The sequence below is a fragment of the Anomaloglossus baeobatrachus genome, chromosome 2 (assembly GCF_048569485.1).
Source record: "Anomaloglossus baeobatrachus isolate aAnoBae1 chromosome 2, aAnoBae1.hap1, whole genome shotgun sequence".
Lineage (NCBI taxonomy): Eukaryota > Metazoa > Chordata > Amphibia > Anura > Aromobatidae > Anomaloglossus > Anomaloglossus baeobatrachus.
In genome coordinates, this window is record NC_134354.1 from 54,368,713 (window position 1) to 54,394,578 (window position 25,866).

General features: G+C 51.4%; 1 protein-coding gene and 1 long non-coding RNA gene across 2 annotated transcripts in view; one reads left to right on the plus strand and one right to left on the minus strand.

Annotated features, from left to right (window-relative positions):
* LOC142282816 (uncharacterized) overlaps window positions 1-25,866 on the minus strand; it is a 362,565-nt gene that overhangs the window by 162,115 nt on the left and 174,584 nt on the right. The window lies entirely within an intron of this gene.
* CYYR1 (cysteine and tyrosine rich 1) overlaps window positions 1-25,866 on the plus strand; it is a 160,652-nt gene that overhangs the window by 67,473 nt on the left and 67,313 nt on the right. The window contains exon 2 of the mRNA XM_075333046.1: window positions 10,814-10,916. Coding sequence (XP_075189161.1) covers window positions 10,814-10,916 — 103 coding nt within the window. The remainder of the gene's footprint in view (window positions 1-10,813; window positions 10,917-25,866) is intronic.

Sequence of the window (25,866 nt, forward strand, 5' to 3'; positions counted from 1 at the left end):
GCTATTAGCTGATCCTCAGCTACTGTCACTCAAAAAGCTGCCGATTTTATAAACTTTATTTTCTTGCATTTCAAAACCTATACATCCGAGCTGACCACTACAGTTATTGGTTTCGGGGCTTGATATGGTTACATCTTGCTGTCTGGTCAGTTTCCTTCCCTGCTGAGCCATAGCCTGTTTAGTCTCTGTCCAACTACTGATGATTCTCTTTTCTTTGCTTTTCTTCCCTTGCTTTACTGCTAGTCAGGTGTTTCTCACATTCCTACTTTGCTTCTATCCTGTCACAGTTTGGGTGGGGCTTTTTATACTCACCTTGCAGCAGTCCCTATTATTCTAGTTATATTTCAGCTAAGGAGTTCCAGCCCTGCAACTAAGGGATTTTGTATACCAGGCAGAGACTAGTTGTGTTACAGCTCTGTGTTTGCTCATTTACCTTCCCAACACATTTCCTTGGCCCTCAGTTAGGTTCTGTCACGTCCCCACCAGAGTCCGCTCTTGCAACTGCTGCTTCGATCACCAGGCGATGCCGTGTTTCCGCCGTGGACTGTGCTGGTGATGGGAGAGGAGTCTATGCCAGTGACTCTGGTGGGCACAGGCTTCGCTCATCCACTAAGCTGGGTTTCCATGGGACCTGCAGTACCACTGGCTGGCTGTAGGAGGCATGTGTCTTCCAGCTGACATTACCACCATTCAGCTACAGCCAATAGGAAGACACCACACCCTTCTAATTCCCCCTCCTGTCTGCTGGTCACTGCCAGAGATAGTTTTGTATTCCTGCTTTCTGGTTCCCGCTCTGTTCTGAATAGTGATCCCTGTGTTTTGACCTCTGCCTTGTTCACTGATTACCCTTCTGCCTGCCGTTTTTGTGCCTCGCTGCCAGATCCGAATTTGACCTCTGCCTGGTTTTCTGACTACGTCCTTGTCTTACGATTTTGTCCCTGTTCTGCATCTTCTGGTTTGACCCTGCCTGATTACTACTCTTCTCTGGACTGCAGCCTTCCATAAATAGTGATCTCCGGGGCCCTGCAGTAATTCCAAATCCCTGTATAGGGGTTAAAGTGTTTCGGGGTCCTGCTTTGTGAGTGGCTTGTCCGTGACAGCCAGTCTGAGTTCATGGTTCCAGGCAGGAGTTAGAGGTTGGTGGGAAGCTTCCTTTGCTTTAATTTGTACTTTTTTCCCCTTTGTGCACGTGCCTTAAGTTTCCGAACCTTGGGTCCCCGTCTACCTCTGGAAACGTTCTCTCTCTTGATTAGTTGTGCATGGCGGCATCCCATCTGGTTCCTCAGGAGGATTGAGAAACACCACGATGGCCTTTCAGGGAGCCAGGTTGGAGTTGTGGTTTTTAGTTGTGGAGCTAGGGATTGTCTCATCAGTAGGGAATAGTCGAGGCTGTTGTGTTATACATTTTATTTCCCTCTTTACCCTTCTTTAAGTTAAGTTCTTGCATAACACTCTCTCAATGAAACACTGGAGCTGTCAACAGGTCATAATCTACCAGAGACTGTTTGGGGCATCAGGTGAAGATGGCAGCAGGTGAGTATAAGAGTAGAATCAGGGAACTTATATTAAATGCACCACTTGAGCAGTGAAAAAAATGCTGGAGTGGTATTTTAAGAGAATTTTTAAAAGTGTTGTGATCTGGCCAAAGGTCAGGGAAAGAGATGAGCTGTGACATCACCAATTGTGACTGGTGCATTTTGTTTAATCAGTGTAATCCTGTCTGTGATGATAATGAGACTGCTGAAAAGTCTAACATTAGGCCTCAGATTCATATCTGATGGATCCAAGAAACTCAAGTCCAATATTGTCTAAAACTATCATTATTGATCCAGGTAACTCAAGTTCAAGTGAGTCACATGATTTACACCTGTGGGGGGTCATCATATCTCGGCACATATAAGAATCTATGTTCTGTTTCCGAGACAAACAAAATAATTTCTCTCTTCATAATCCTATTTCTTTCCTGAATGATAGGACAATTTGCTTTTCTAGCTGTTCTGAGAAAACAAATTGTGGAAATCAGTCCTGAATGGAATTACTGGAGGAGAGAACAGCATTACAGTGCACAATACATTAGATTAGCTCTGCTCGCTAGAGTGGAAATCTTCTTTTTCAGGTATACCGTATATACAGTATATATTTTTTATATATTTGTATCAGTTAAAATTTGCAGAGTGATACTAATAGTACATGTTTGGAGGTTATACATAAATAAGAAAGTCTGAAACACTTTTCTCTGGCACAATATGTTCATAAATAATTCTTATTGTTTGAAGGAATTGTCCACTATGGTGATAATCTAATTAGAAGGTTTACAACTCCTAGAAACTCCAACAATGTTGAGGAACCCTGCAGCCAGTGTTCAGTACACCTGTCTTGGAAAAAAGTATTACCATGGATTAGAGATTAGACAAACTGTAGTTAAAACTTCGGTTCAGGAAACGGAATTGACCGCGAACCCCATATAAGGCAATGGAATCCTGAACTTCTGTGCAGTAAAATGGTCGTAGTAGGGCTAGGGGCAGCAGAAGGAAGCAAAATGGGGGTAAATGCCCTGCAAATAAATGTGGATAGGGAATAAATTTAACAAAAAAATTACATGGGCTCCCACCTATTTTTGATATCCAGCGTCTTGGAACATTACTCTTTAGATTACTTCGGAACTTCCAGGATTTATTTTGAAGTAATAAATTGGTAAATGAGGGAGTGGAGTATGGGGGCATCTTTGATCAAATAAACTTTTTTCCCTGTGTTTGTGTTTCTCTACACTGGTTAGTAATGGGGGTGTCTTATAGATGCATATACATTACTAACCCCTTGAGCTTGATGTCAGCTGTTAATTCACTGCTGACATCAACCTCAAAAATATTACCTCGACTGCCATCGCACTAGAGCAATCGCAAAGATCTGAGTTGATGCATCTAATGGTTGCGCTACTTCTGGGGCAGCTGTGCGCTGCTTTTTTTGGCTGAGGGTCCAATAACAATTACCAGCTCTCACTTTTCTGCTTTACATTGGCTGGTTATCAAAAATAGGGGAAACCCCCGAGCCGTTGTTTTTTTATTTCTTTACAAAAATAATTTAAAAAACATCATGGGATCCCCTCTATTTTTGATAACCAGCCAATTAAAGCTGACAGCTGAGGATTGCAGACCGTAGCTGTCTGTTTTATTTACTCTGGTTATCAAAAATAGGTGGGAGCCCATGTCATTTTTTTATTTTTATCTTAATTGTTCACGATAGCATAAAGGCAACTTCTGCATGCAAAAAAGATTGTTGATTGGCTGCGCTATGGCCTTTCATCAAACTTTATTAGCATACGAACAGTACCCGAACTTGAACACAGACTTTTTTTTTTAAGTCCGTGTTCGAGTCCAAGACCCAAACAACCAAAGTTTGGTATCAACTCCGAACTTTACAGGTTTGCTCATCTCTACCATTGATATTTATGTACAAAACATGGACATGCCTTGTCCTCCAGCACATTGTCCTAAAGGGACTCTTCCTTGGTCCACGCAGGGTCATAATCAATAATGTGACCCCCTTCCTTGAACATGTAGTCCTAATTAGCTTTTTGTTTTTTGGGTTGTTATTTTTACTATACATCCCACATAGGATTGAGATTAGTGTGACGCCCTGGACACCCTGGGGGTCACAGGTCATTACACACACACCACATACACCCCCACCCTAGTAAAGTACCACCAGTCAACCAAAAGACCTGATTGCCTCCCTCAGAGTCAGACAGGCACACCAGGTGGGCGGAGTCAGGTGGATAGACACGCCCTCCGAGGAGTTTGCTGGCCTGAGGCAGGAAAAACAGAAGGGAGAGTAGAAAGAAAGAAAAAGAGAGAGGAGCACAGTTCTGCTTGGGGCCTGGGTTGGATCCTAGGACCCCAGATCAGTCAGGCAGGCAGACGGTAGTGGCCGCCTGCAGGAGACCGGGAATACGACCGGTGGAACCGTAAGGGACCGGGACAGGATAGTGGCCCGCCGGAACCGAACCGGGGAGCCAATTGGATACTGGAGCACCAGGCAGGGTACTCAGACCCCGAACTAGGCTATAAGCCACCACCATAGTCAAATCAACTGATTGCGGTCTGGACCTCAGGGGTTCATTCTCACCTAAGTCCCGATTGAAGGCAACAGCCCAACCCGTCCGGATAGGAGCCACCGCCAGAGGCCAGAGATCCAAGGGGCCAGCATCTGCGGGCAAACGGGCTGCTACGACACATATACGCTGGGGAGCGGGCTACCAGTGCCCAGGCACAGTAGCCAAGATCACATACAGGTGCAAGAGAAAGGCGGTCATTACCAACCTATCTGGAGAAACTGCAGCCGGCTGCGGGCCCCGTTCGTCACCCCGTTTGGTTTACCAGCGCCTCCAGTGTCTTGTATCAGAGTGAGTACACCAGTGCCCCCGGGCACCGCGCCGCGCTGCACCGCCACCTTGCGCCCTGCACCCCGGCCCCTCACCAAGCGGGCCCCGGGACTAACATCCCCTACCCACGGAGGGGTCAACACCTATGTGCGCCCCTACACCGCTCCCGGGAGTCCCCGTACCTTCACCGCAGCGGTGGTGTCCGCTATCACCACAACCCGTGGGTGGCGTCACGAACTTCACAACACAACTACCCCACCACCCCTGCGTGCACCGCCACTACACCCTTACAGAGCGACGTGACCCCTGGGTCCGGAGGCGCTCGAGCCACCGACACACGAGCCCGGACCCGAGCGGCTTGGCGGTCGCAGCCGAGGCCGCGGGGCGGTACAATTAGCACCATAAAATACAGCATGTTTGATGCTTTGTGTCTTCTGTTTTTGCCTAACCCAGAGTCCATTTTTTCCTCCCAAATGGACATTGACCTTATTTTTTGTTAATTTTAATTAAAAAAAAATGAACCCCTCATGAAATAAGAAGGTATTCCCCCACCATAAAATTTGGATCCAAGATCTAACCTTCAAGCAATATGGGTGCCAAATACCGTTCCTTGTATAAAAGTTGCTGCTCATGAAGAATATGGGTTCTTTTGAAAGTAAATGGGAGCAGATGAGGATCGGATCAAAATTTGTAAAGTCTAAATTTGGTTGAGGCTCCCTCTCCGTTAGCAGTGTCATTTAATACATAGTTGACTTAAACAATTAGAGAAGATAAGCACCAAGGTGGTGGAGGCCACTGTGAAACAGTTATGTTTTTATACCATATCTATAAGCTGACCCTGGAAGTGAATATGTGGCGCCCCTGAGGCTTCCGTCGCCACAGGTCATTGCACCCCATCCAGCGGTGTGATGCCCATTCTGGGTGAGGAAAGGAGTGAACACCGGTCCCCTGGTAAATCCACACTACACCCATTGCTAGGAACACACTGGGACCAGGGATAGTGGCAGAAAACCCTCCCATGCTGCATGCTGGGGGGGGGGCTGTAAGACCCATCCCTGCTCCTATAGGGTAGAACAGAGCAACTGGGGAGGTGGGAGGAGCCACAAGAGTGCAGACACAGAGAGGAAGGTCTAGTGGAGTCAGTTGAAGAGAGAAGGAGTTGAAGTGAGAGTCGAGAGAGAGTGGGGAAGGAGGAGGAGGCCTGCTGGAGGCAGGCAAGGAGGAGAAGAGAAAGGAAAGAAAGCTCCAAGTCAGTCAGGAGCTGAAAGGAAAGAAAGAGACGCTTCCTGGTGAAGATCCTGGGACTCAGAGGGTCCAGGTGACACCAAGCAGAGAACAGAAGGGGTCCCAGGGCCATGGGCAGTCCTAGAGGTGCCCAGGGTAGTTGTAGAGCTGCGGTGGCCTGTTCCACAAGAACATCGGTGGAGGGATCAAGCTGCAACAGGGGACGGTCCCTAGAAACCGGAGGAGTGCAAAATCATCTCCAAACAGTAAAAACCGAGGCCCAGGGAACGTTGTAGACTCCCCGGGCCACAGCCCACAGCAGCCCTCTGGAAAAGGGGTAATCAGCCGACAGGTGACCCCCCAGCCTGGAGGCTGTAGTGGAGGCCAAGCCAGGTTTACCCTATATAAGGCAAGGCTTAGGAAGACAGCAGAAGGAAGAGACACTTAAGAGAAGGGCACCGGGTTTTGCTCCAAGAATCACCCAGAAACGGCGGAGGTCCCTGACCGTGGTCCCAGCAGTCCAAGGGCCCTTGGGCCCAGACAAGAATTGTGAGTAAAGAACTTGAACTGCACCCTTGGAGTGGTCTCCGTTATTTCTGCTATCCAGACTTCCACTACACCATAGACTCTTACGAGCACCAACAGCGCCCCGGGCATTGCTCCACCTGTGGGGAGCAGTACCACCATTGCTGCCACATCATCACCCCGGAGGCCTTACACAGCAGCGGCGGCTTCATAGCCGCATACCACAGGTGGCGTCACGAACACAAACTTTAAATCAAGCCGCATATTTTACTGACATCCACCAGGGCCACGGAGCCGGGCCCAGCCACCACTGACTACCACCGGACTAGTCCGGCCCGGCACCGGGTGTCCCATAGCCCTGGGATGGGCGAGTCAAACTTTGGCGTCACGAACAGGATTTCGTGCCCAGTTACACCGGGTACTGTGCGCCTGAAGAATCGTGAAATAGCCTGTGTTTTACCGTGAAAACTGCCGCCATTAGCGCTACAGAGAGCGGGAAGAAGGGGGGCGTGCCAGAAGAAAGGGCGCGAAGAGAAGCCCCGCCCCCTTGGTCTTGGCAAAAAGAGCGCGAAGCGGTGCCCGCCATGGAAGGCGGAAGAAGAAGATATGGCGACTAGAAAAGCTGGCCGGCTGGCAGAAAGAGTCTAAATGCCAGACCAGACAAGAGCAAGAATGCTGCCTAGAGGAAGAGAGAAGATGGCTCCTGCAAGCGGAGGCCAGGGGGAGCTTACCTGGATCAGGCCTGTGACCGCCGCTGAGCTGGAGGCTGAGGTCGGAAGGATGGCTGACGGGATGAAGAAGCAGAGCGGACGGGAGACAGCCGTGTGGGGGAAGGAGATGGTGCTGGCCATGAGGAGTCTGCAGATGTCAGTGCAGCGAGGCCTGTGTGGAGGTGCCGCCCACGACCATCCGGAGCCCACACCAGCGATGGCGATCCTGCTGCAGAACATCTCTGGCCTAGATCTGGGTGAGTCCCATGCTGCCCCTGCTGGCGCGAGTGCCCCAACCCCCGCTGCCATGCCCGAGGTCCCTGGAGAGACGCCCGGCACGGCGACGCCGATCCAGGCCGCAGCCATGCCAGGTGCGGCCCGCCAAGATTTCGCCGCCGGAGCGACGCCCATCCACACCGCAGCAGCGATGCCAGGCGCGGCCCGCCAAGACCAGCAGACGCAGACTGTGCTGACCGCTGTCTACCTGCTGCCAGGTGGGGAGCCAGAGAAGAATCCCTAGATGTAAAGAAGTAAGAAGCAGCTGAACTGTATATAGCCCCTGTCTGCCCCTCATTCTTTGTGAAGATGTCCCTTTTGTGCTGCCCTAATGTTCTTTTCGAAGATGACACCCTTCCCTGCCTTACTGCCCCATGTACTTTTTGAAGATGTCACCCCCCCCCATGTGTATGTGTTACCGGGCCATGGAACTGGAATGTGGTCCCCGGTGAATGTGAAGTGTATTATGTGTCCTGTATAACCAGGCCACTGGACTTAGTGGCTGGTTGTGTAATTGCCCTTTGTTGTTTGAAAAGAAACGAACTGCCAGGCTACTGGAATTGCTGTAGCCAAAAATGTAATTAGTTGCACCCGTTGTGCCCCCTACCAGAATTATGGGGGATGTGCCCAAACTGTGCAATAGACTGAAAGTGCACCTATAGAGTTTCTTCATAAGAAAGTTTGCAACGTTCTATTACAAGTGCCTCCCATAAAGGGAAGAAATGTTTTACTGTTTTACTGTTATTTATAACAAAAATGTTTTGCAGTTCTTCCACATGTTTTTGTTTTTCAGCCCGAGGACGTGCTGGGATTCGCTGTGGGGGAGTGTGGCGCCCCTGAGGCTTCCGTCGCCACAGGTCATTGCACCCCATCCAGCGGTGTGATGCCCATTCTGGGTGAGGAAAGGAGTGAACACCGGTCCCCTGGTAAATCCACACTACACCCATTGCTAGGAACACACTGGGACCAGGGATAGTGGCAGAAAACCCTCCCATGCTGCATGCTGGGGGGGGGGCCGTAAGACCCATCCCTGCTCCTATAGGGTAGAACAGAGCAACTGGGGAGGTGGGAGGAGCCACAAGAGTGCAGACACAGAGAGGAAGGTCTAGTGGAGTCAGTTGAAGAGAGAAGGAGTTGAAGTGAGAGTCGAGAGAGAGTGGGGAAGGAGGAGGAGGCCTGCTGGAGGCAGGCAAGGAGGAGAAGAGAAAGGAAAGAAAGCTCCAAGTCAGTCAGGAGCTGAAAGGAAAGAAAGAGACGCTTCCTGGTGAAGATCCTGGGACTCAGAGGGTCCAGGTGACACCAAGCAGAGAACAGAAGGGGTCCCAGGGCCATGGGCAGTCCTAGAGGTGTCCAGGGTAGTTGTAGAGCTGCGGTGGCCTGTTCCACAAGAACATCGGTGGAGGGATCAAGCTGCAACAGGGGACGGTCCCTAGAAACCGGAGGAGTGCAAAATCATCTCCAAACAGTAAAAACCGAGGCCCAGGGAACGTTGTAGACTCCCCGGGCCACAGCCCACAGCAGCCCTCTGGAAAAGGGGTAATCAGCCGACAGGTGACCCCCCAGCCTGGAGGCTGTAGTGGAGGCCAAGCCAGGTTTACCCTATGTAAGGCAAGGCTTAGGAAGACAGCAGAAGGAAGAGACACTTAAGAGAAGGGCACCGGGTTTTGCTCCAAGAATCACCCAGAAACGGCGGAGGTCCCTGACCGTGGTCCCAGCAGTCCAAGGGCCCTTGGGCCCAGACAAGAATTGTGAGTAAAGAACTTGAACTGCACCCTTGGAGTGGTCTCCGTTATTTCTGCTATCCAGACTTCCACTACACCATAGACTCTTACGAGCACCAACAGCGCCCCGGGCATTGCTCCACCTGTGGGGAGCAGTACCATCATTGCTGCCACATCATCACCCCGGAGGCCTTACACAGCAGCGGCGGCTTCATAGCCGCATACCACAGGTGGCGTCACGAACACAAACTTTAAATCAAGCCGCATATTTTACTGACACCCACCAGGGCCACGGAGCCGGGCCCAGCCACCACTGACTACCACCGGACTAGTCTGGCCCGGCACCGGGTTTCCCATAGCCCTGGGGTGGGCGAGTCAAATACAATCTGAAGGAATAGATTTGGCTAATGTTGGTAATAAGAGTAAGATGTCCAAGAAATATAATTAAAGGGGTAGTCCTGTGAAAACAAGTTATCATCTATCCACGGGGATATGTGATAACTAGGGATGAGCGAACCCGAACTGTTAAGGTAGGAGTTCGTACCGAGCTCTGGGTGACCGGGACTCGAACCCAAACTAGATCTTTTAAAAAAAGTCTGGGTCCGAGTTCGATTGTTGTTTGTATGCTAGTCACTCGATCTAGCATCGGGGTGCATAGGTACGCTTGGTGCTCGGCCCAGTGAGAGACGCTTGCAGTCTCTGAATGATTCTCACTACAGGTAAAAACAACAAAACCCTGCCCTGCTCTGTTTATGGCTGTATCTGGGAAGAGAGTCGAAATGCCCAATCATTGACTTCCATCATACTAGTTACTCAAGTCGGGCCTGTTAGTTCTGGTCCCCGTTGACTTATATAGTGTTCGGGGTCCAAGAACAAGTTCAGTCACGTCCGTGAACTTTTATCAAACGTACGGCTAAACCCCGCAAACCCGAACACCCACGGGTCCACTCATCTCTAGTGATAACATATTGATCAGTTGGGTTCCGATCGGTAGACCTGCACTGATCAACAGAACAGGGAACATTTATATCAATAAGAATGGAGCGGGTGTGCACATGCTCGAACACTGTTTTGATCATTCTCTGTGTTCCGGCCGAGCACTGTACTCCGTTTTTCCAGCAGTTCCACCAATAATGAATGTCCATTCTGTAAGGAAGGTAAAAGTTCCCCATTGGTAATAAAAATTCCCAATTCTGCAGATCATTGCAGGTGCCACCAACCACTAAAGGGGCTCTACACGCTACGATATCATTAATGTTTTATCGTCGGGGTCATGTTGTTAGTGACGCACATCCGGCGTCATTAACGATATCACAGCGTGTAACACTTACCAACAACCTTAAACGACCTCAAAAATGGTGAAAATCGTTCACCATGGAGAGGTCGTCCCAAAACCAAAAATCGGTAATGGTTGATTATCGATGTGGTTCGTCTCTCCTGCGGCAGCACACATCGCTGTGACACCGCAGGAGCGAGGAACGTCTCCTTACCTGACCCCGGCCGCAATGCGGAAGGAAGGAGGTGGGCGGGATGGTACGTCCCGCTCATCTCCGCCCCTCCGCTTTGATTGGCCGGCCGTTTAGTGACGTCACGGTGACGCCGCTGTGATGCCGAACGTCCCTCCCCCTTGAGGGAAGGATTGTTCGGCAGTCACAGCGACGCCGACCAGGTAAGAGCGTGTGACGCTGCCGTAGCGATAATGTTCACTGCGGCAGCGATCACACGAAATCGCATGCACGACGGGGGCGGGTGATTTGCGTACGATATCGCTAGCAAATGCTAGCAATATCGTAGCGTGTAAAGCCCGCTTAAGTCATCACCTATCCAACAGATAGGTGACAACTTATTTTTACTGGACAACCCCTTTAATTTGGAACAGAACATGAAAATAAATTTAGAATTAACAAAACTCTGTTGAAAATGTCCACTACAGAGCTTGTTTCCCTAATCCGGCCTGTGTCTGTCTCCTCATCTAGAATCCTGCCTTGCGCACTGTGGAATAGACTGCAAATCCTATTGCTGTGATGGGACTCCTCCTTACTGCTGCTCCTACTATGCCTACATCGGAAATGTACTTTCGTAAGTTTTCTCTCCATTTTTCTTATTTTATTGTAGTTTAACGTAAGTTATTATTTGCATTGATAGGATTACATTTTACGGTGCCATTTCTTTCTACTTTTTTGCTGGGACTGTGAGGATCAGGGCTGGACATGGTATTGGTGCAATCTGTGCAACCACACAGGGGCCCTAGAGGTAATGGGGCCCAGTTTCACCTCCAAAGCAGATGGAATTGTGCACTGTGATGATCCTGTCTGTGTCCATCAGTGGTGAGGACCAAGTACATGAAGTATACTTGGTCATCTCTAATAGAGAATACATTATATACATATATTAAAAAAAACATACACACACATACACACATACATACATGCACACACATATACACTGTGGCACACATTCCACATATATATCTCAGAGAGTGGGCCAAGCAGGACAGGAATACTCCACCAGCAGTGATGTGCAGATGTGAAACCTCTCTTCTTCTCATTGTCCCTCTTGTCTCTGACTCCATTATTGTGTCATGTAATTCCATCTGCACTCTGCTGATAAAACAGAAGTCCTTCCATGTAATGCTCGCCTTTTGCCAACACACGGAAGACAGAATTATATAAAGTCTGTGCGAACAGGAGACCAAAGAGATCAGCCGGTAGGAATGATGTCACGTCAACAGCATTGCAGTCAATCATTGCACTCAACGGTTCTGAGCGGGTCGTACCGTCAATTGGAGCAGAGCCGCTGAGCTCAGTTATTGGTTGCAGAGCTGTCTTCGTGGCGTCAGCGCTGCACAAAATAACACACACAGCGGAAGAGACTCAGCACTGGACCTGGGGAGGGGGGAGTAATGCGCTGTATGAAAACTTGTTTAACTCTTGAAGCAACAGCATAGACATGACCGACGTGAAGGTTGAAGGCTCACCTGGATATTGTTACGTAGTGGACTACAAATCAATCATTGTTATGAATTACACTGAGGCCCAGCAGCTTCAGGTGACTCCTCTGTCTTTAGACCGGAATCATTAGTCGTAACGTCTCTTTTTGGTTATGGTAAACTTGTAGCTTTAACTGCATTCCTATGTAAACTGACAAAAAAATAAAAGTATACTAACGCTTACTAACATTAATTCAATGCTTAATAACATTACTGTTGATTGCATGGAGACATTGAAACCCACATCCTGTCCACCCCAGGAATAACTCAGTTCTTTCGAGTGTGAGATGGTGAGGAATACACTTGTAGTCTTGGCATCCGGCCACAGGAGGTCTCTATTGTCTCTTGCATAGACTTTATGGTAGATCTGGGAACTCTATTGTGGACCTCATGGTGAACAGCAGTTTTTCTGGTGAGCAGAAAGAGTGAGGACATGTGGCAGCAAGGTCCACCTCCATGCTTTGAAATCAGTGTTTTGGTGTCCCAGAGAAAATATGTTCCTGTGCTAGTAATGTCTGCCAGTGAGAGAGAAAGCCTTGTTGGGGATGACTACGGTTGTGTTCCCCAGAAGACATCTGCTGTGACTCGTGTGGAGGGCCTCCTTCCCTCCTGATGTCTGATCCACGTGTTGAGTGACAAGTCCACCTTCCCCTTTCTCTGCCACTCAGCTATTGGGTGACAAGACAGCCAGCCAATCTCATCTGTGACCAGGTTTCGGTCAGTAATTGCTGAGCTCAGGCCCCACATGTCAACGCTAGGGAAACCCTGTGTCTAGGGAGAGGGAAGGTGACCCCTGACCAAACCTACTGCTTGTTCCTAGGGACCCTCACCACCCTAGATAGGATCTACATCTATGCGCTGAGCCAGATACCTGAGCCTAGGTATCCCTAATGCTAAGCCCTAAATAGGGAACAGATGGGATGAGTTCTTTGTCATGCCCACTAAACAACTATAGAAGACACAAGGGGGACACACAGGGGGGAAAGCATGAACTAATTATCATTAGATGCCTCAGGTAGGAGTTCAGTAGAGCTTTTTGCAATAATACCACAGAGGAATGCTAAGCAACTACTTGCAACCTTGGCTTGAAGGAACTGAAAATATCACCAGCACAGTCCAAAGGAAGGAAGGGGTATTTAAACACCAATGGAATACTGACAATCAACAGCTGGGTAGAAGACGAGCTCCTGCTGGGTCCAAAAGGGAGAGAGATGAATCCAGCAGGAAAGCTACCTATGCCAATGAATACTGACAGCTGGAACAATGGAAAGTCAGGGAGCATTCTGCACAGACAGCTGCTGTAATCTTCGATGGCCAGAAACCGCATGACTGGGTCGGTCCCTTGAACTTATTTGATTACATAGTTTTCCGTAGATCAACTTCTCTGCTATTGTTTTAGAGGGAAGCATTGGTTAGGTAAATTATGGTATACAGTATTTGGTAGAACACTTTGGCCTATGAGGTTGTGCAGCACAAGGGTCCTAATCAACTCTGAACGGGTGTATGTGATATAGTCCTGTCTTTTGCCTCTTTTAGTTTGAGAAACATAGATCTAGTTTTAAGATTTTTAATTGTGTCTGGTCGTATTCCTTGTCCAAAGACCACTGTAATCTATAGAGACCACCTCATCACACGTTCTACATGATATCGCCCCTACATTCTCGAGAATGTCCACTTTTGGGCAAGGGTTGTATAAACACTGCCCATCTTCCAGCTTGGGACAGCTCCAAATTTGCCATGACTGTTTCGGCAAAAATCTGGAGATGCGTAAAGTAACCTCACAGCTCTGCTATATCCGTATCACCATTGAAGAATCCAGCCACTACTTCTGCCGAATGCAATGGACGAACGTCTTTGTTTTACTAATGCCAGTAACACTTTCCAGAGTTAAATGCAAGATTTGCACAGTGCGGACATGTGACATCACGCGGCCGCTGCTCTTGATATTCAGTGAACTTTACTTCAAATAAAATATCCTATTAGAGGAGATGGTGTGTGCAGCCAAGTCTGAGCCACGCTCGGCCTATCTCAAGACAGCAGACATCCTGCACTGGAGCACTTCTGAGGAAATCCCTAAAGACATCATTATTGTGTGGGCATCACAGGGCATGAAATCAGTCTGCCATCAGCCGCGAAAGGCTTGAATCCTCTCATCTCCACCGTCTTGTTTAAGGTCTCATTCATTAGTATGGCAGTGTTCTTACTATACCTCATTTCTTAGTTATAACACCAGTAGTGGATGGTTTGAGATTCTATATGCATTTTACTATAGGACCCTTATAGGTTTCCACAGCAGTCAAGTCACGGATTGAATAGATCTGTGCACAGATGGCAAAAACAAAAACATTCAGAGTACAAAAGGGATTATAGTTGCAAACATTTTTGCAAAACATCTATGACATGTTGTGACGCCCTGGACTAGACAGGTTGTCACAGGTAGGCCCTTGCACAAACACCTTCCTCCCCCCCTTAATAAGGTGACAGCAGCCAACCTACAAAACCCTTGTCACCTCTCTCAGTGTTTAATCGTCACGCCAGGGGGCGGGGCCATGTGGTTGGCCACGCCCACCTAGGAGCCCGAAGAGCCTGAGACAGGACACAGTAGTTGAGTTTTGGACAGTGAAGTGGAGAGTCAAGTTCAAGTACAGCAGGCCTGAGGTGTCAGGCTTGCAGCGTTAACACTGACTGGTGCCGGGGTCGTAGCCCTGGTACCTTGGCAAGGAGGCAGACGGTGGTGGCCGCCTGCAGGAGCTGGGATTACAGCCGGTGGAACCGTAAGGGACCGGGACTGGGTAGTGGCCCGCCGATACTGAATCAGGGAACCGATTGGAAACCGGAGCACCAGGAAGGGTACTCAGACCCAGTATGAGGCCCAGAAACAACTGGACCGAGTCGAATCAACTGATTGAGGACTGGACTTTAGGCCCTTTCCCACCTAAGACCCGACTGAAGACAACAGCCCAACGATAGGGATAGAAAGCCACCGCCCAGGCATCGAGACCCCACGGGCCAGCGTCTGCGCGCATACGGACTCTACCGGCACACATCAGGCTGGGGAGCGGACTACCATTGCTCAGGCATAGGAGTCATCATTTCTACAAAAGTGAGGTGCAGGAGAAAGGCGGAAACCACCTACCTGAAAAGGGGAAAAGCGCAGCCGGCTGCGGGCACCGTCCACCATCTTGTTTGATTTACCAGAGACTCCAGCGTGTTTGTAATAGTAAGAACAACAGCGCCTTCGTGCCGCGCACCGCACCGACACGCCAGCACGCATCCACTCCCCCACCTCAGCACCTCCCTCAAGCCCCCGAGACCATCATCCCCCCTACCCACGGAGGGGTCAACACCAAGCTGCGCAACACCGTCCCAGGGAGCCTAGTCAACGGCAGTGGTGGTGTCCATCCATTCACCACAACCCGTGGGTGGCGTCACAAACTTAATCCCCAAACAACCGCGGCCTTGGCCGTGGACCTCTCCACCAAATACCACCCCTCACGTAGCGCCAGCAACCCCCTTTCAGAGTGACGTGACCCCCGGGTCCGTGGGGAGCTCGAGCCACCCACCGACGAGCACGGATCTGAGCGGCTCAGCAGCCGGCCGAGCCCCAGGGCGGTACAATGTGCATATACCCAAAGGGCTAAAAACCATGAGACTATTATAGTCTTGCACAACCTCTAAGTTGAAGATTATGGAGCTTTTCTATAAGCACACAAATCATCAATATTCACTGCTGGCAGCTCCCTTTGCAATTGCCGACCAATGATGTCCCAGATGTGCTCAATGGGAGACAAGTCTGGAAATGCTGCAGGTTGCACATTTAGATCATAGCTGCTCACAGTAGTATGGGCAATATTTGATCTGATGTTGTTGTCGCGGGCGGAGGAGGGGACGCTGCGCTCTCCCACTGCTCGGGTCCGGCTGCCGCTGCTGCTGCTGCTGCGACCTGCTGCTGCTCGGTGGCTCGAGCGATGGGCCGGATCCCAGGGACTCGAGCGGCGCTCCTCGCCCGTGAGTGAAAGGGGTTTGGTTTTTGGGATAGCTTATTGTCCGTGACGCCACCCACGGTTGTGGTGATTGTGTGGACACCACCGCTGCTCTGTCTGGGGATCCCGGGAGTGGTGATATGGAGCAGCTAGATGTTGGTTTGCCCCTCCGTGGGTAGGGGTTTTGGTAATCCCGGGGCCCGATGATGGGGAGGTCAGGATGGTGGTCAGGCGGGTTATGGGGCCTGTGGAGGTGCAGGGACGCAGGGGCAGCGCTGTGCCGCACGGCACGGAGGTACTCACTCAGCCCAAGGATGATGACACAGTTCACGGTAAACAAACGGCTGGTTGGACGGGTCCCTCAGACGGCTACGGTGCTGATGTTCCCTGCAGTTAGCGGTGACGGTCACTTCCCTGCACCTAAGTACGGTTCTTTGGTAGCGATGGATTCCCACCGGTAACCTGCTCCCCAGCTTGGATATGAGCCGGAGGAGCCCCTCTCTTGCCCGCAGGCGCTGGCCCTGAGAAACTGGTGCCTTGGCGGTGGCGGTGTCTCTCTCTAACGGTCGGACTGTTGCCTTCAATCGGGACTTGGTTGTTGGGAGACCCAGAGGTCCCCTTCACTGACGGATTTGGCAAATTCACGGCGACTCCTAGCCTTGCCGGGATCCGAAAGGCCCCTGCCAAGGGGGCTGGCTTCACTTCGTATACCGCTCCGGTACCGCCGGGCCACCACCCGTCCACGGTCCTTTTGGCAACCTCCAAGCAGCCTCTCCTGCAGACGGTCACCGCCGTCTGTCAACCTTGCTGTCTCAGTCCGGGGCACACACCCGGACCAACTTCAGGCTTTCAAACTGTCACTTTTCTTCTCTCACTTCCACTCCTGTCACTAGCTCCACTGTCACTTCCTTCTACTCTCAAACTAAACTCACTCTGCCTGGTTTTCCCGCCTCCAGGGCTGTGAACTCCTCGGTGGGCAGAGCCAACCGCCTGGCCCAGCCCCTGGTGTGAACATCAGCCCCTGGAGGAGGGCAACAAGGATTTGTGTTCTGACCTTGGTGTTCCTGCAGGGAATGTGGGGTGTGTGTGGTGTTGTGACCTGTGACTCCTGGCTTGCCCAGGGCGTCACATTCCCCCTTAGCAAAACGCAGACCGTCCTCGGGCTGCCCGTCCAACACCGGTTTTATTTTCCTTTTTTTTTTTCTGAAAGATAAAAACGGTAACACATACAAGCATATTAACATCATCCCACAACAGGAGGCACTTTTCTTTTAACGTTACGGTAACAAACGGTTGCGGCTGCCGCTCTCTCCCACCCAAGTAACCTGGCCCTGATGCTGCCTCTAAGAACAGGCAGCACCCCTTGACCCCAGTCCTGAACCAAGTTACCCGAGCGGGATCTGTCCTTCCCCTCCAGAGGGTAGCCACCGGTTCCTGTGGTGGCTGGGCCCCAGCCTGCTCTACTGCGGGCCCTCCCTCCAACCTGCCTCTCCGGAGGCGGTAACGGTGCTGCAACGGAAACATTTTTATTTACAAGCCACTTAACGTTTGTGGTTGCCCTGCAAGTTCATGGGCTTATCCATAGAGAGTTCCCTATGCAAAACATTGTGGATGGTCCCCACGGGGACAACAATGCCGGCAACGGCCGGTTCAATCAAGCAGGTAATCAGATGACTTTTCACGGTTATCATTGACTTATCATTCTCATCTTTAAACACTGGTGGTCCCAACGGGGACAACTTTTAGGCGGAGGACCGCCGGCTTAGCAGTCAATCCTCAATCGCGGGGCTCTAGTGCCACCTTCACATGGTGCACCGCTGTGGACCCCGATGGTAGCTCGCTGCGGGTCATCTTCCTCCATATTCATGCGGGCATGCACATCCGCTCTACACCCCTCTCGGGCATCGATCTCCCTGCGCAGCTGCTGTTGCCGTCGCTCCCAGCCGGGAGCACTTTCTGTTTGCTCCGGTTCAGCGTGTGCGGGGGACGGGCCCAGCCAGAGTCCCTCCGTGTCGGCTACCACCGGCACCTTCAGTAATGAGGGACCCCGCTGTGACATGGCCTGCTCTGCCTCCTGGCAGCTGCATCCCTGCCGTGCCTCCGGTGCATCTTTGCTGACGGCTTCAGCCTTCGGCTTCTTCCATGGAAGCGGATCAGGGTGGTCACGAGCTTCTGCTGCAGGTCGGTCCGCCGGGGCAGATTGGCAGGGTACCGCTACCGGTGGTGGTGGTAGCGGGCCTAGTGGCGGGGCAGCAGCAGCCAACACGGGTAGCGGGGGAGGTAGCAGGGTGAGCGGGTATGGACCGGGTCCCTCAGCCGCGATGACCGACCCACTAGGGGCACAGGGGCGTGGGTCACTTACCCTCCCTTCAAAGACTCCCTCCACCTCGCGTCTCCGTATGGCCGCCACCACTTCCGCCATGTCGGCCTCCCACTCCTCCATGAGGAGCTGCATCTTGACCTGCAGACGGCTGCTTAGCTGGACGGTCCGGACTTCCACCCACGCTGCGGGGCCAGGCGCGGGAACCACGGTGTTGTCGGTCGGACTCAGCATCTTTAGCAGCGGCCCCTTCCAGGAACCAGTCAATGGCCGCAGGGTCCTGGCGTCCCTGCTTCTATAGCCGCGGCTACATGCGACCAGTCGCCATTTCGTCCCCCTTAGCCTCTTTCCGGCCCCTCCTCTATCGGGGCGGGGTTTTGGCCTTCGCGCCTCTGCTACTCGAGAAGACGCTCGAGCGGGAACTCTTCGCGCCAAAGATGGCGGCTTCTGAAATTTTCCGGCCGGACACCTCCGGCGGTAACAAGGCGCACCTCTACCCAACGGCAGAGCGGTAAGATCCTGTTCGTGATGCCACGTTGTCGCGGGCGGAGGAGGGCACGCTGCGCTCTCCCACTGCTCGGGTCCGGCTGCCGCTGCTCTGCGGCTACGGCTGCTGCTCGGTGGCTCGAGCGATGGGCCGGATCCCGGGGACTCGAGCGGCGCTCCTCGCCCGTGAGTGAAAGGGGAATTGATTTGTTGGTGGGGGATTTGATTAATGTCCGTGACGCCACCCACGGTTGTGGTGATTGTGTGGAACCACCGCTGCTCTGTCTGGGGATCCCGGGAGTGGTGATATGGAGCAGCTAGATGTTGGTTTGCCCCTCCGTGGGTAGGGGTTTTGGTAATCCCGGGGCCCGATGATGGGGAGGTCAGGATGGTGGACAGGCGGGTTATGGGGCCTGTGGAGGTGCAGGGACGCAGGGGCAGCGCTGTGCCGCACGGCACGGAGGTACTCACTCAGCCCAAGGATGATGACACAGTTCACGGTAAACAAACGGCTGGTTGGACGGGTCCCTCGGACGGCTACGGTGCTGATGTTCCCTGCAATTAGCGGTGACGGTCACTTCCCTGCACCTAAGTACGGTTCTTTGGTAGCGATGGATTCCCACCGGTAACCCGCTCCCCAGCTTGGATATGAGCCGGAGGAGCCCCTCTCTTGCCCGCAGGCGCTGGCCCTGAGAAACTGGTGCCTTGGCGGTGGCGGTGTCTCTCTCTAACAGTCGGACTGTTGCCTTCAATCGGGACTTGGTTGTTGGGAGACCCAGAGGTCCCCTTCACTGACGGATTTGGCAAATTCACGGCGACTCCTAGCCTTGCCGGGATCCGAAAGGTCCCTGCCAAGGGTGCTGGCTTCACTTCGTATAGCGCTCCGGTACCGCCGGGCCACCACCTGTCCACGGTCCTTTCGGCAACCTCCAAGCAGCCTCTCCTGCAGACGGTCACCGCCGTCTGTCAACCTTGCTGTCTCAGTCCGGGGCACACACCCGGACCAACTTCAGGCTTTCAAACTGTCACTTTTCTTCTCTCACTTCCACTCCTGTCACTAGCTCCACTGTCACTTCCTTCTACTCTCAAACTAAACTCACTCTGCCTGGTTTTCCCGCCTCCAGGGCTGTGAACTCCTCGGTGGGCGGAGCCAACCGCCTGGCCCACCCCCTGGTGTGAACATCAGCCCCTGGAGGAGGGCAACAAGGATTTGTGTTCTGACCTTGGTGTTCCTGCAGGGAATGTGGGGTGTGTGACCTGTGACCCCTGGCTTGCCCAGGGCGTCACATTGTCTTTTTGAAAAATGGCTCCTAGGATACTTTGGAGAAATGGCAACACCACTGGTTCCACAACCAAATCAATGTTACCCTGAGCTCTTAGTGTAACTGGAATGAAGACTAGACAAATACGGCTACCATACATTGTGTCACCTCATACCACAATCCCAGGAATAGGACTAGTTTGATCTTAGCTTGTAAAAGTCTTTTTATGGTGTCATCCACATGGTCTCCAGACCAATCTCTGGCTATCACTGCATCCAAGACAAAAGCGGAACTCATAGCTGAAAAGGACAGACCTTCATTCCAGCCTCCATTCCCATCTTCCTCAGCATCATCATGGCCTTTGAGAGTGGTGGCATGAGGTCAGTTGCTCTCTAAGCTAATGGGGGCAGTTCTAAAAAGGTGCAGTCATACAGCATCACTCCCGTTTCCTCCAGCTCTGGCATCCAAATGCACAATCAGGGCGCAGTAACAGGCCCTGTATGGGGAGTTAAGTTGTTAAGTATGTGTTATGGGTAGCATGGTGGCTCAGTGGTTAGCACTGCCGTCTTGAAACGATGGGGTTAAAGGTTCAAATCCTACTAAGGACAACATCTGAAAGGAATTTGTATGTTCTCCCTGTGTTTGCTTGGGTTTTCTCTCACACTCCAAACTCCATACTTATAGGGAATAGTGATGAGCAAGAACTACTGTGCTCCGTGCCTGTAATGAACAGTTGATGCTTGTATGGGCACAGCCTAAGTATAATGGAAGCTAATGGGGGACTCAAGCATTTCTCAGGTAGATTTCCTGGAAAAATGCTTTAGTTCCCTATTGACTTCCAATATACTCGGTACTCGAGTCATGCCCATTTGAGCATCCAACTGCTCGTTGTGAGTACCGAGCATGGTAGTGCTCACTCATCACTAGTTACGAGTACTGAGCACCCGAGCATGGTAGTGCCCGCTCATCACTAGTTACGAGCACCTGAGCATGGTAGTGGTCACTCATCACTAGTTACGAGAACTGAGCACCCGAGCATGGTAGTGCTCACTCATCACTAGTTACGAGTACTGAGCACCCGAGCATGGTAGTGCCCGCTCATCACTAGTTACGAGCACCTGAGCATGGTAGTGGTCACTCATCACTAGTTACGAGAACTGAGCACCCGAGCATGGTAGTGCTCACTCATCACTAGTTATGAGTACTGAGCACCCGAGCATGGTAGTGCCCGCTCATCACTAGTTACGAGCACCTGAGCATGGTAGTGGTCACTCATCACTAGTTACGAGAACTGAGCACCTGAGCATGGTAGTGCCCGCTCATCACTAGTTACGAATACTGAGCACCCGAGCATGGTAGTGCTCACTCATCACTAGTTAAGAGTACTGAGCACCAAAGCATGACAGTGCTCTCTCATCACTAGGGAATTTAGACTGTGAGCCCTAATGGGGACAGTGATGAGTAGTGACAGGCGAACGTGCTTGGTACTCAATCAATCATTATGGTGCTCAGGTACTCAGAGATTTAATCCGTGAAGAAGCGACCATAAAGCACAGGCTTGCTTCACTGCATGATGTGTGCATGTACCCTAGGGGGAACCATTCACAGTCTCTAAATGGCCCTCCCCGGGGATAAAACAACGTTCTTGGATGTACTGTGTCCAAAAAAACCCCCCGAAAAAAACCCATACTCCCTCCTGCCGGAAATGCTATGTTTATGACTGGCTGTATGTGGGTGGGGACCCAAACAGGCCAATCATTGACTTTCCATAATGCTCATTACTCACGTAGAGCTCATCCGTGCGTCTGACTAGCTCGAATCGAGTAACGAGCATTTAAGCACTTTTGTCCTCGCCCATCATTTTTCTTTACTCAAGTTGAGCAGGTTGGACGTTCTAACAGGCTCGACTCGAGTAATGAGTAAAATGTAAGTCAATTATTGGGCAATTTGTCTCTCTGCCCACATACAGGCAGCCATAAAGAGACCATTTCCGGGAGATGCTGAAGAGGTGTTTTGGGTTTTTTATACGCTACATCCAAGCACATTATTTTTACACCCAGTGAGAGCTACAAGTGGCTTTCACTGTCATTTTTGGGGTCCTCTAGACGTATATGAAACTGTGAAAAAACAAGAGCTATTCTTAGGGTAGGTCATCAATATCAAATTGATGGGGGTCCGACACTTGGCATCTCCCACAATCAGCTGTTACCATGGCTGCCAGATGTATACAGTGCATGGAGCCAGAACACTGTGCACAGCTCCATACAAAGTATAGTGGCCATTCTCAGGTACTGCAGCTCAGCGCCCATTCACTTCAATGGAAACTGAGCTCACGTGCCATTTCAGTGTGTTTACCTCTGTGGCTGTGGCACAAGATATAAGCTGACTGATTGGGGAGGCAGGGGTAGGACCCCCAGCGCTCTGTTGTTGATCACCATTAGTGAGGATAGGTCATCAATATCTCAGTCCTGGACAACCCCTTTAAATATCAATAACTGTTTATGGTGACAAATAAGACATTGTTATGTGAATCTATACGGCGTCGGATACTTTTTTAAAGCATTTGATGTTGTCGTTTCCTCCCCTCCTTTTCCATTAGAAATAAATAACGCACTGTGTTCTGATCCTCCATTAGGAAAAGCCTTTTAATGTCTTAGTGCGCACTCAAGGTTATTAAAGTTTAAAAAGCAGAACATTACAGCCGAGCAGGTGAATAAAAGCCTCTCCCCGGAGACGGCACACACACTTTCTGCGCCTCTCTCAGATGATTTAATACAATTTAGTTTTAATCTACTCTCGCAGGGCAGGTGAAGGTCCACTACTTGGCCAAATCAGTGCAATCATCAGTAAAAGTGACGGCCTAGAGTACTATATACCGGTGCTTTGTTTTATTGTTTTGTGGTTGTAGGCATGGCGCCTATACGGCGTTTCCATGTGCCCCAACACTTTCCTCTTCCCATGAAACATCGCGCTAAAAGGATATTTTCTCCTAGAGGGTTACACCACTGCAATAAGATCTAATGAAGCCACCATTTTTTTCAATATAAGTACAATATAATGGGGGGGCGTGTCCTGACATGGAAGCGTGAGGACGCTGGATTCCAGAGCTCCTGCGCCCACAGCCAAATTTTATTAGATCCTGCAGTCCCCACTTACCCAGGATGGCCCCCAAGAAGAGACCGGGGGTAGCGCCCGCCTCTGCCTCCCCGGTGACGAGCCAGAGACCCCAGGGGAGCCTCACAAAGTTCCTGACGGCGCCGGGCTCTGAACCTCCGCAGGTGGCCCAGAGCAAGATGGCGCCGGCGGGTGCGTGGCGTCCTCCAGCGGGGGATTCCCCAGGTGCAGCTCGGCACTCTCCCACAGCCTGTGAAGCAGTGCAGGGGATCAGCGGTGGAGAGAAACGGAGGACAGAGTCGGCGGTGAGACTGGACGGAGCGGGCCCAGGTACAGAGGACTGGAGGAGGGGGGAGGCTGCTCAGCCTGCCTCACAGCACGCTGCTGTGGATAGTGAGGGGGCCCTGGGTGGATCACCAGACCCGGGTATACCTGCCATGCTCTGCACACAGGGGACCCCCCCCGCCCCCGGGGCACACGGAGCCTCAGGCTATATTAAACAACCTGCACTCTGGCCCCCCACAGGGGGACATACAAGCCCTAAGAGAACTTATTTTGGCCCTCCCCAGCAAGAAAGATCTGGAGGACGTTGTGGCTAGAATTGAATCCTCCCAGCAGATGGCGCTGTCTGCCCTGAGGGAGGAAATGGTGGTACTGGAGGACAGAATTGAGGCCACAAAGCAGGCGCAGGAGTCCCTGGAGAGCAGAATAGAGAGGATTGAGAGAGACTGTGAGCCATCCAATGCCCGCATCAGAGACCTTGCCCTGCTCTTGGATGACCAAGAGAACAGAGGCAGAAGAAATAATATCAGGCTGAAGGGTATACCGGAGGACTGGCCCCAGGAACTCCTGCGTACTAAAGTCTTAAACATCTTCAACCGGGTCACTGATCGCCCCTCGGAGGCTACCTACCTCTTCGACAGAATTCACAGCGTCGCAAGGCCGGGCCCTAGATCTGTCCCCTCATCTAGAGATGTACTATGTCGTTTGCATTATTATGGAGACAGAGAAAGGATCCTACAGGGAGCTTTGTCATACGGACCTGTGGAGATGGATGGGCCATGGTGAAGTTATTTCCTGATGTCTCCAGCCGTACACTATATATGAGACGCATGCTTCATCCTCTCCTGCTTGGCATCAAAGAAGTGAACGCCTCATATAGATGGGGCCATCCCTTCCATTTGATAGTACGCAAGGGGGACTCCGTGTTCTTGCTGAGGAGGCACTCGGAGCTTCCGAATCTTTTTGCCTTCCTGGGAATACCAGACTGCTCAATTCCGGACTGGATGGAGTGGGAACCCCAGGCAGCCCCGGGGCTGCGGAGGAGGAAGGGAGGCACCCGTCCTACCCAAAGCGGTGATCCTTGAGGGGCATGGCATGTACCGGGTGCTGCTGGGAGGAAGGAGTGGACCAAGCTATGAGATGGAGGTGCTTTCGATGGGAGACGGAGTCAAAGAACTGGGAGCTGGGAGGCTCTCTTACGTCTCTACGACCCCTAAGCAGGAGTCCTGGCCTGGGGCTAGTTTTTCTGGACATAGTTTATTGACTTAAGTTTTTGAAAATCCTATTTCTATGGCAATGACTAGTTTAGGATTGGGGGTGGAGGGGGGGAATGTTTTTCTTTACTGCGTTCGTCCTGGGTGGTGGGGTGTGTGGGTGGTTAATCGGCTGACCCTCCCTCTTCGTCGGGGAGAAGGGTCATTTAGTACTAATAAGAGGGGCGCGGGTCTGCGCTCTGGCCGCATGTCAGTTCTTGTCCCTATCTTTTCCTTAGTAGTCCCTGGGCTGGTCCCTGGTACTGCGAGCGGCAGTCCTGCTGCTTCTCCACTTTCTTGTTCTCTTCTCTGAACTTCTTGCCTTTCTCTCTTCCCCCTGCTAAAGGGTCTCTGCTACTTCCTCCCTTGTCAATACTTTTTCTTCCCCCCCTCTCTTTTTACCAGCTTCCCCCCCCCCCCCTTTTTTTTTTTTTCCCTCTTCTTTCCTTGTTTGTTTCTCTAGGGTCTCGTGACAGAGAATGGCGAAACAGAGGCAGGCCGAACTGCGGGTGGGCTCACTGAATGTCAAAGGCCTTCATAGCCCTGAGAAACAGTCTATCCTACTGAACCTTCTCTGGAAAAAACGAATCCAGGTAGCCTTCCTCCAAGAGACACACTACTGTGAAGCTAAACCTTACAGACTCTCGGACAGAAGGTACCCCATAGTGCGCCACTCACCCTCCCCTGATCCTAGATCTTGGGGCACGAGCATCCTTATGTCCAGTACGCTCCCTTGGGAATTGTTGGACTCTCAGTCAGACGACCAGGGTAGGCTTATGATGCTCAAGGACGCATTGCTACTCAGACATTCACATTCGTGGCAGTATACTTGCCTAATGCGGGCCAATGTCCCACCTTGCTGCGTTACCTTGAGAAGATAGAGGAATTCTCGGAGGGCACGCTGGTTCTCGGGGGTGACTTTAATGGAGTGTCGGAACCGTTGAGGGACAGTTCAAAAGGGGTGTCCGGTATGCCACACATGACGCTGTGCCGGATGAGACGGGGACTACATGACCACCAACTGATAGACACTTGGCGATTGCTGCACCCATCAGACAAAGACTTTTCATTTTATTCTGCAGCCCACGACTGCTATTCTAGGTTGGACCTCTTTTTTATTAAACATGGGGACCTACACTCTCTGGTGGATGCTTCAATTGAGTGCATATCTTTCTCTGATCACGCCCTGATCACGGTCACTCTGTCCCTTGGATGTCCCATCGGGAGGCAGGGTCAGTGGATATTGAACACCTCGCTACTCAATGAGCCTGTGACAATGCAAGAAATAAGGGAGGCCTTGACGGAATACTTTGACTGTAGTGGGAGGGAGGGGGTGTCCC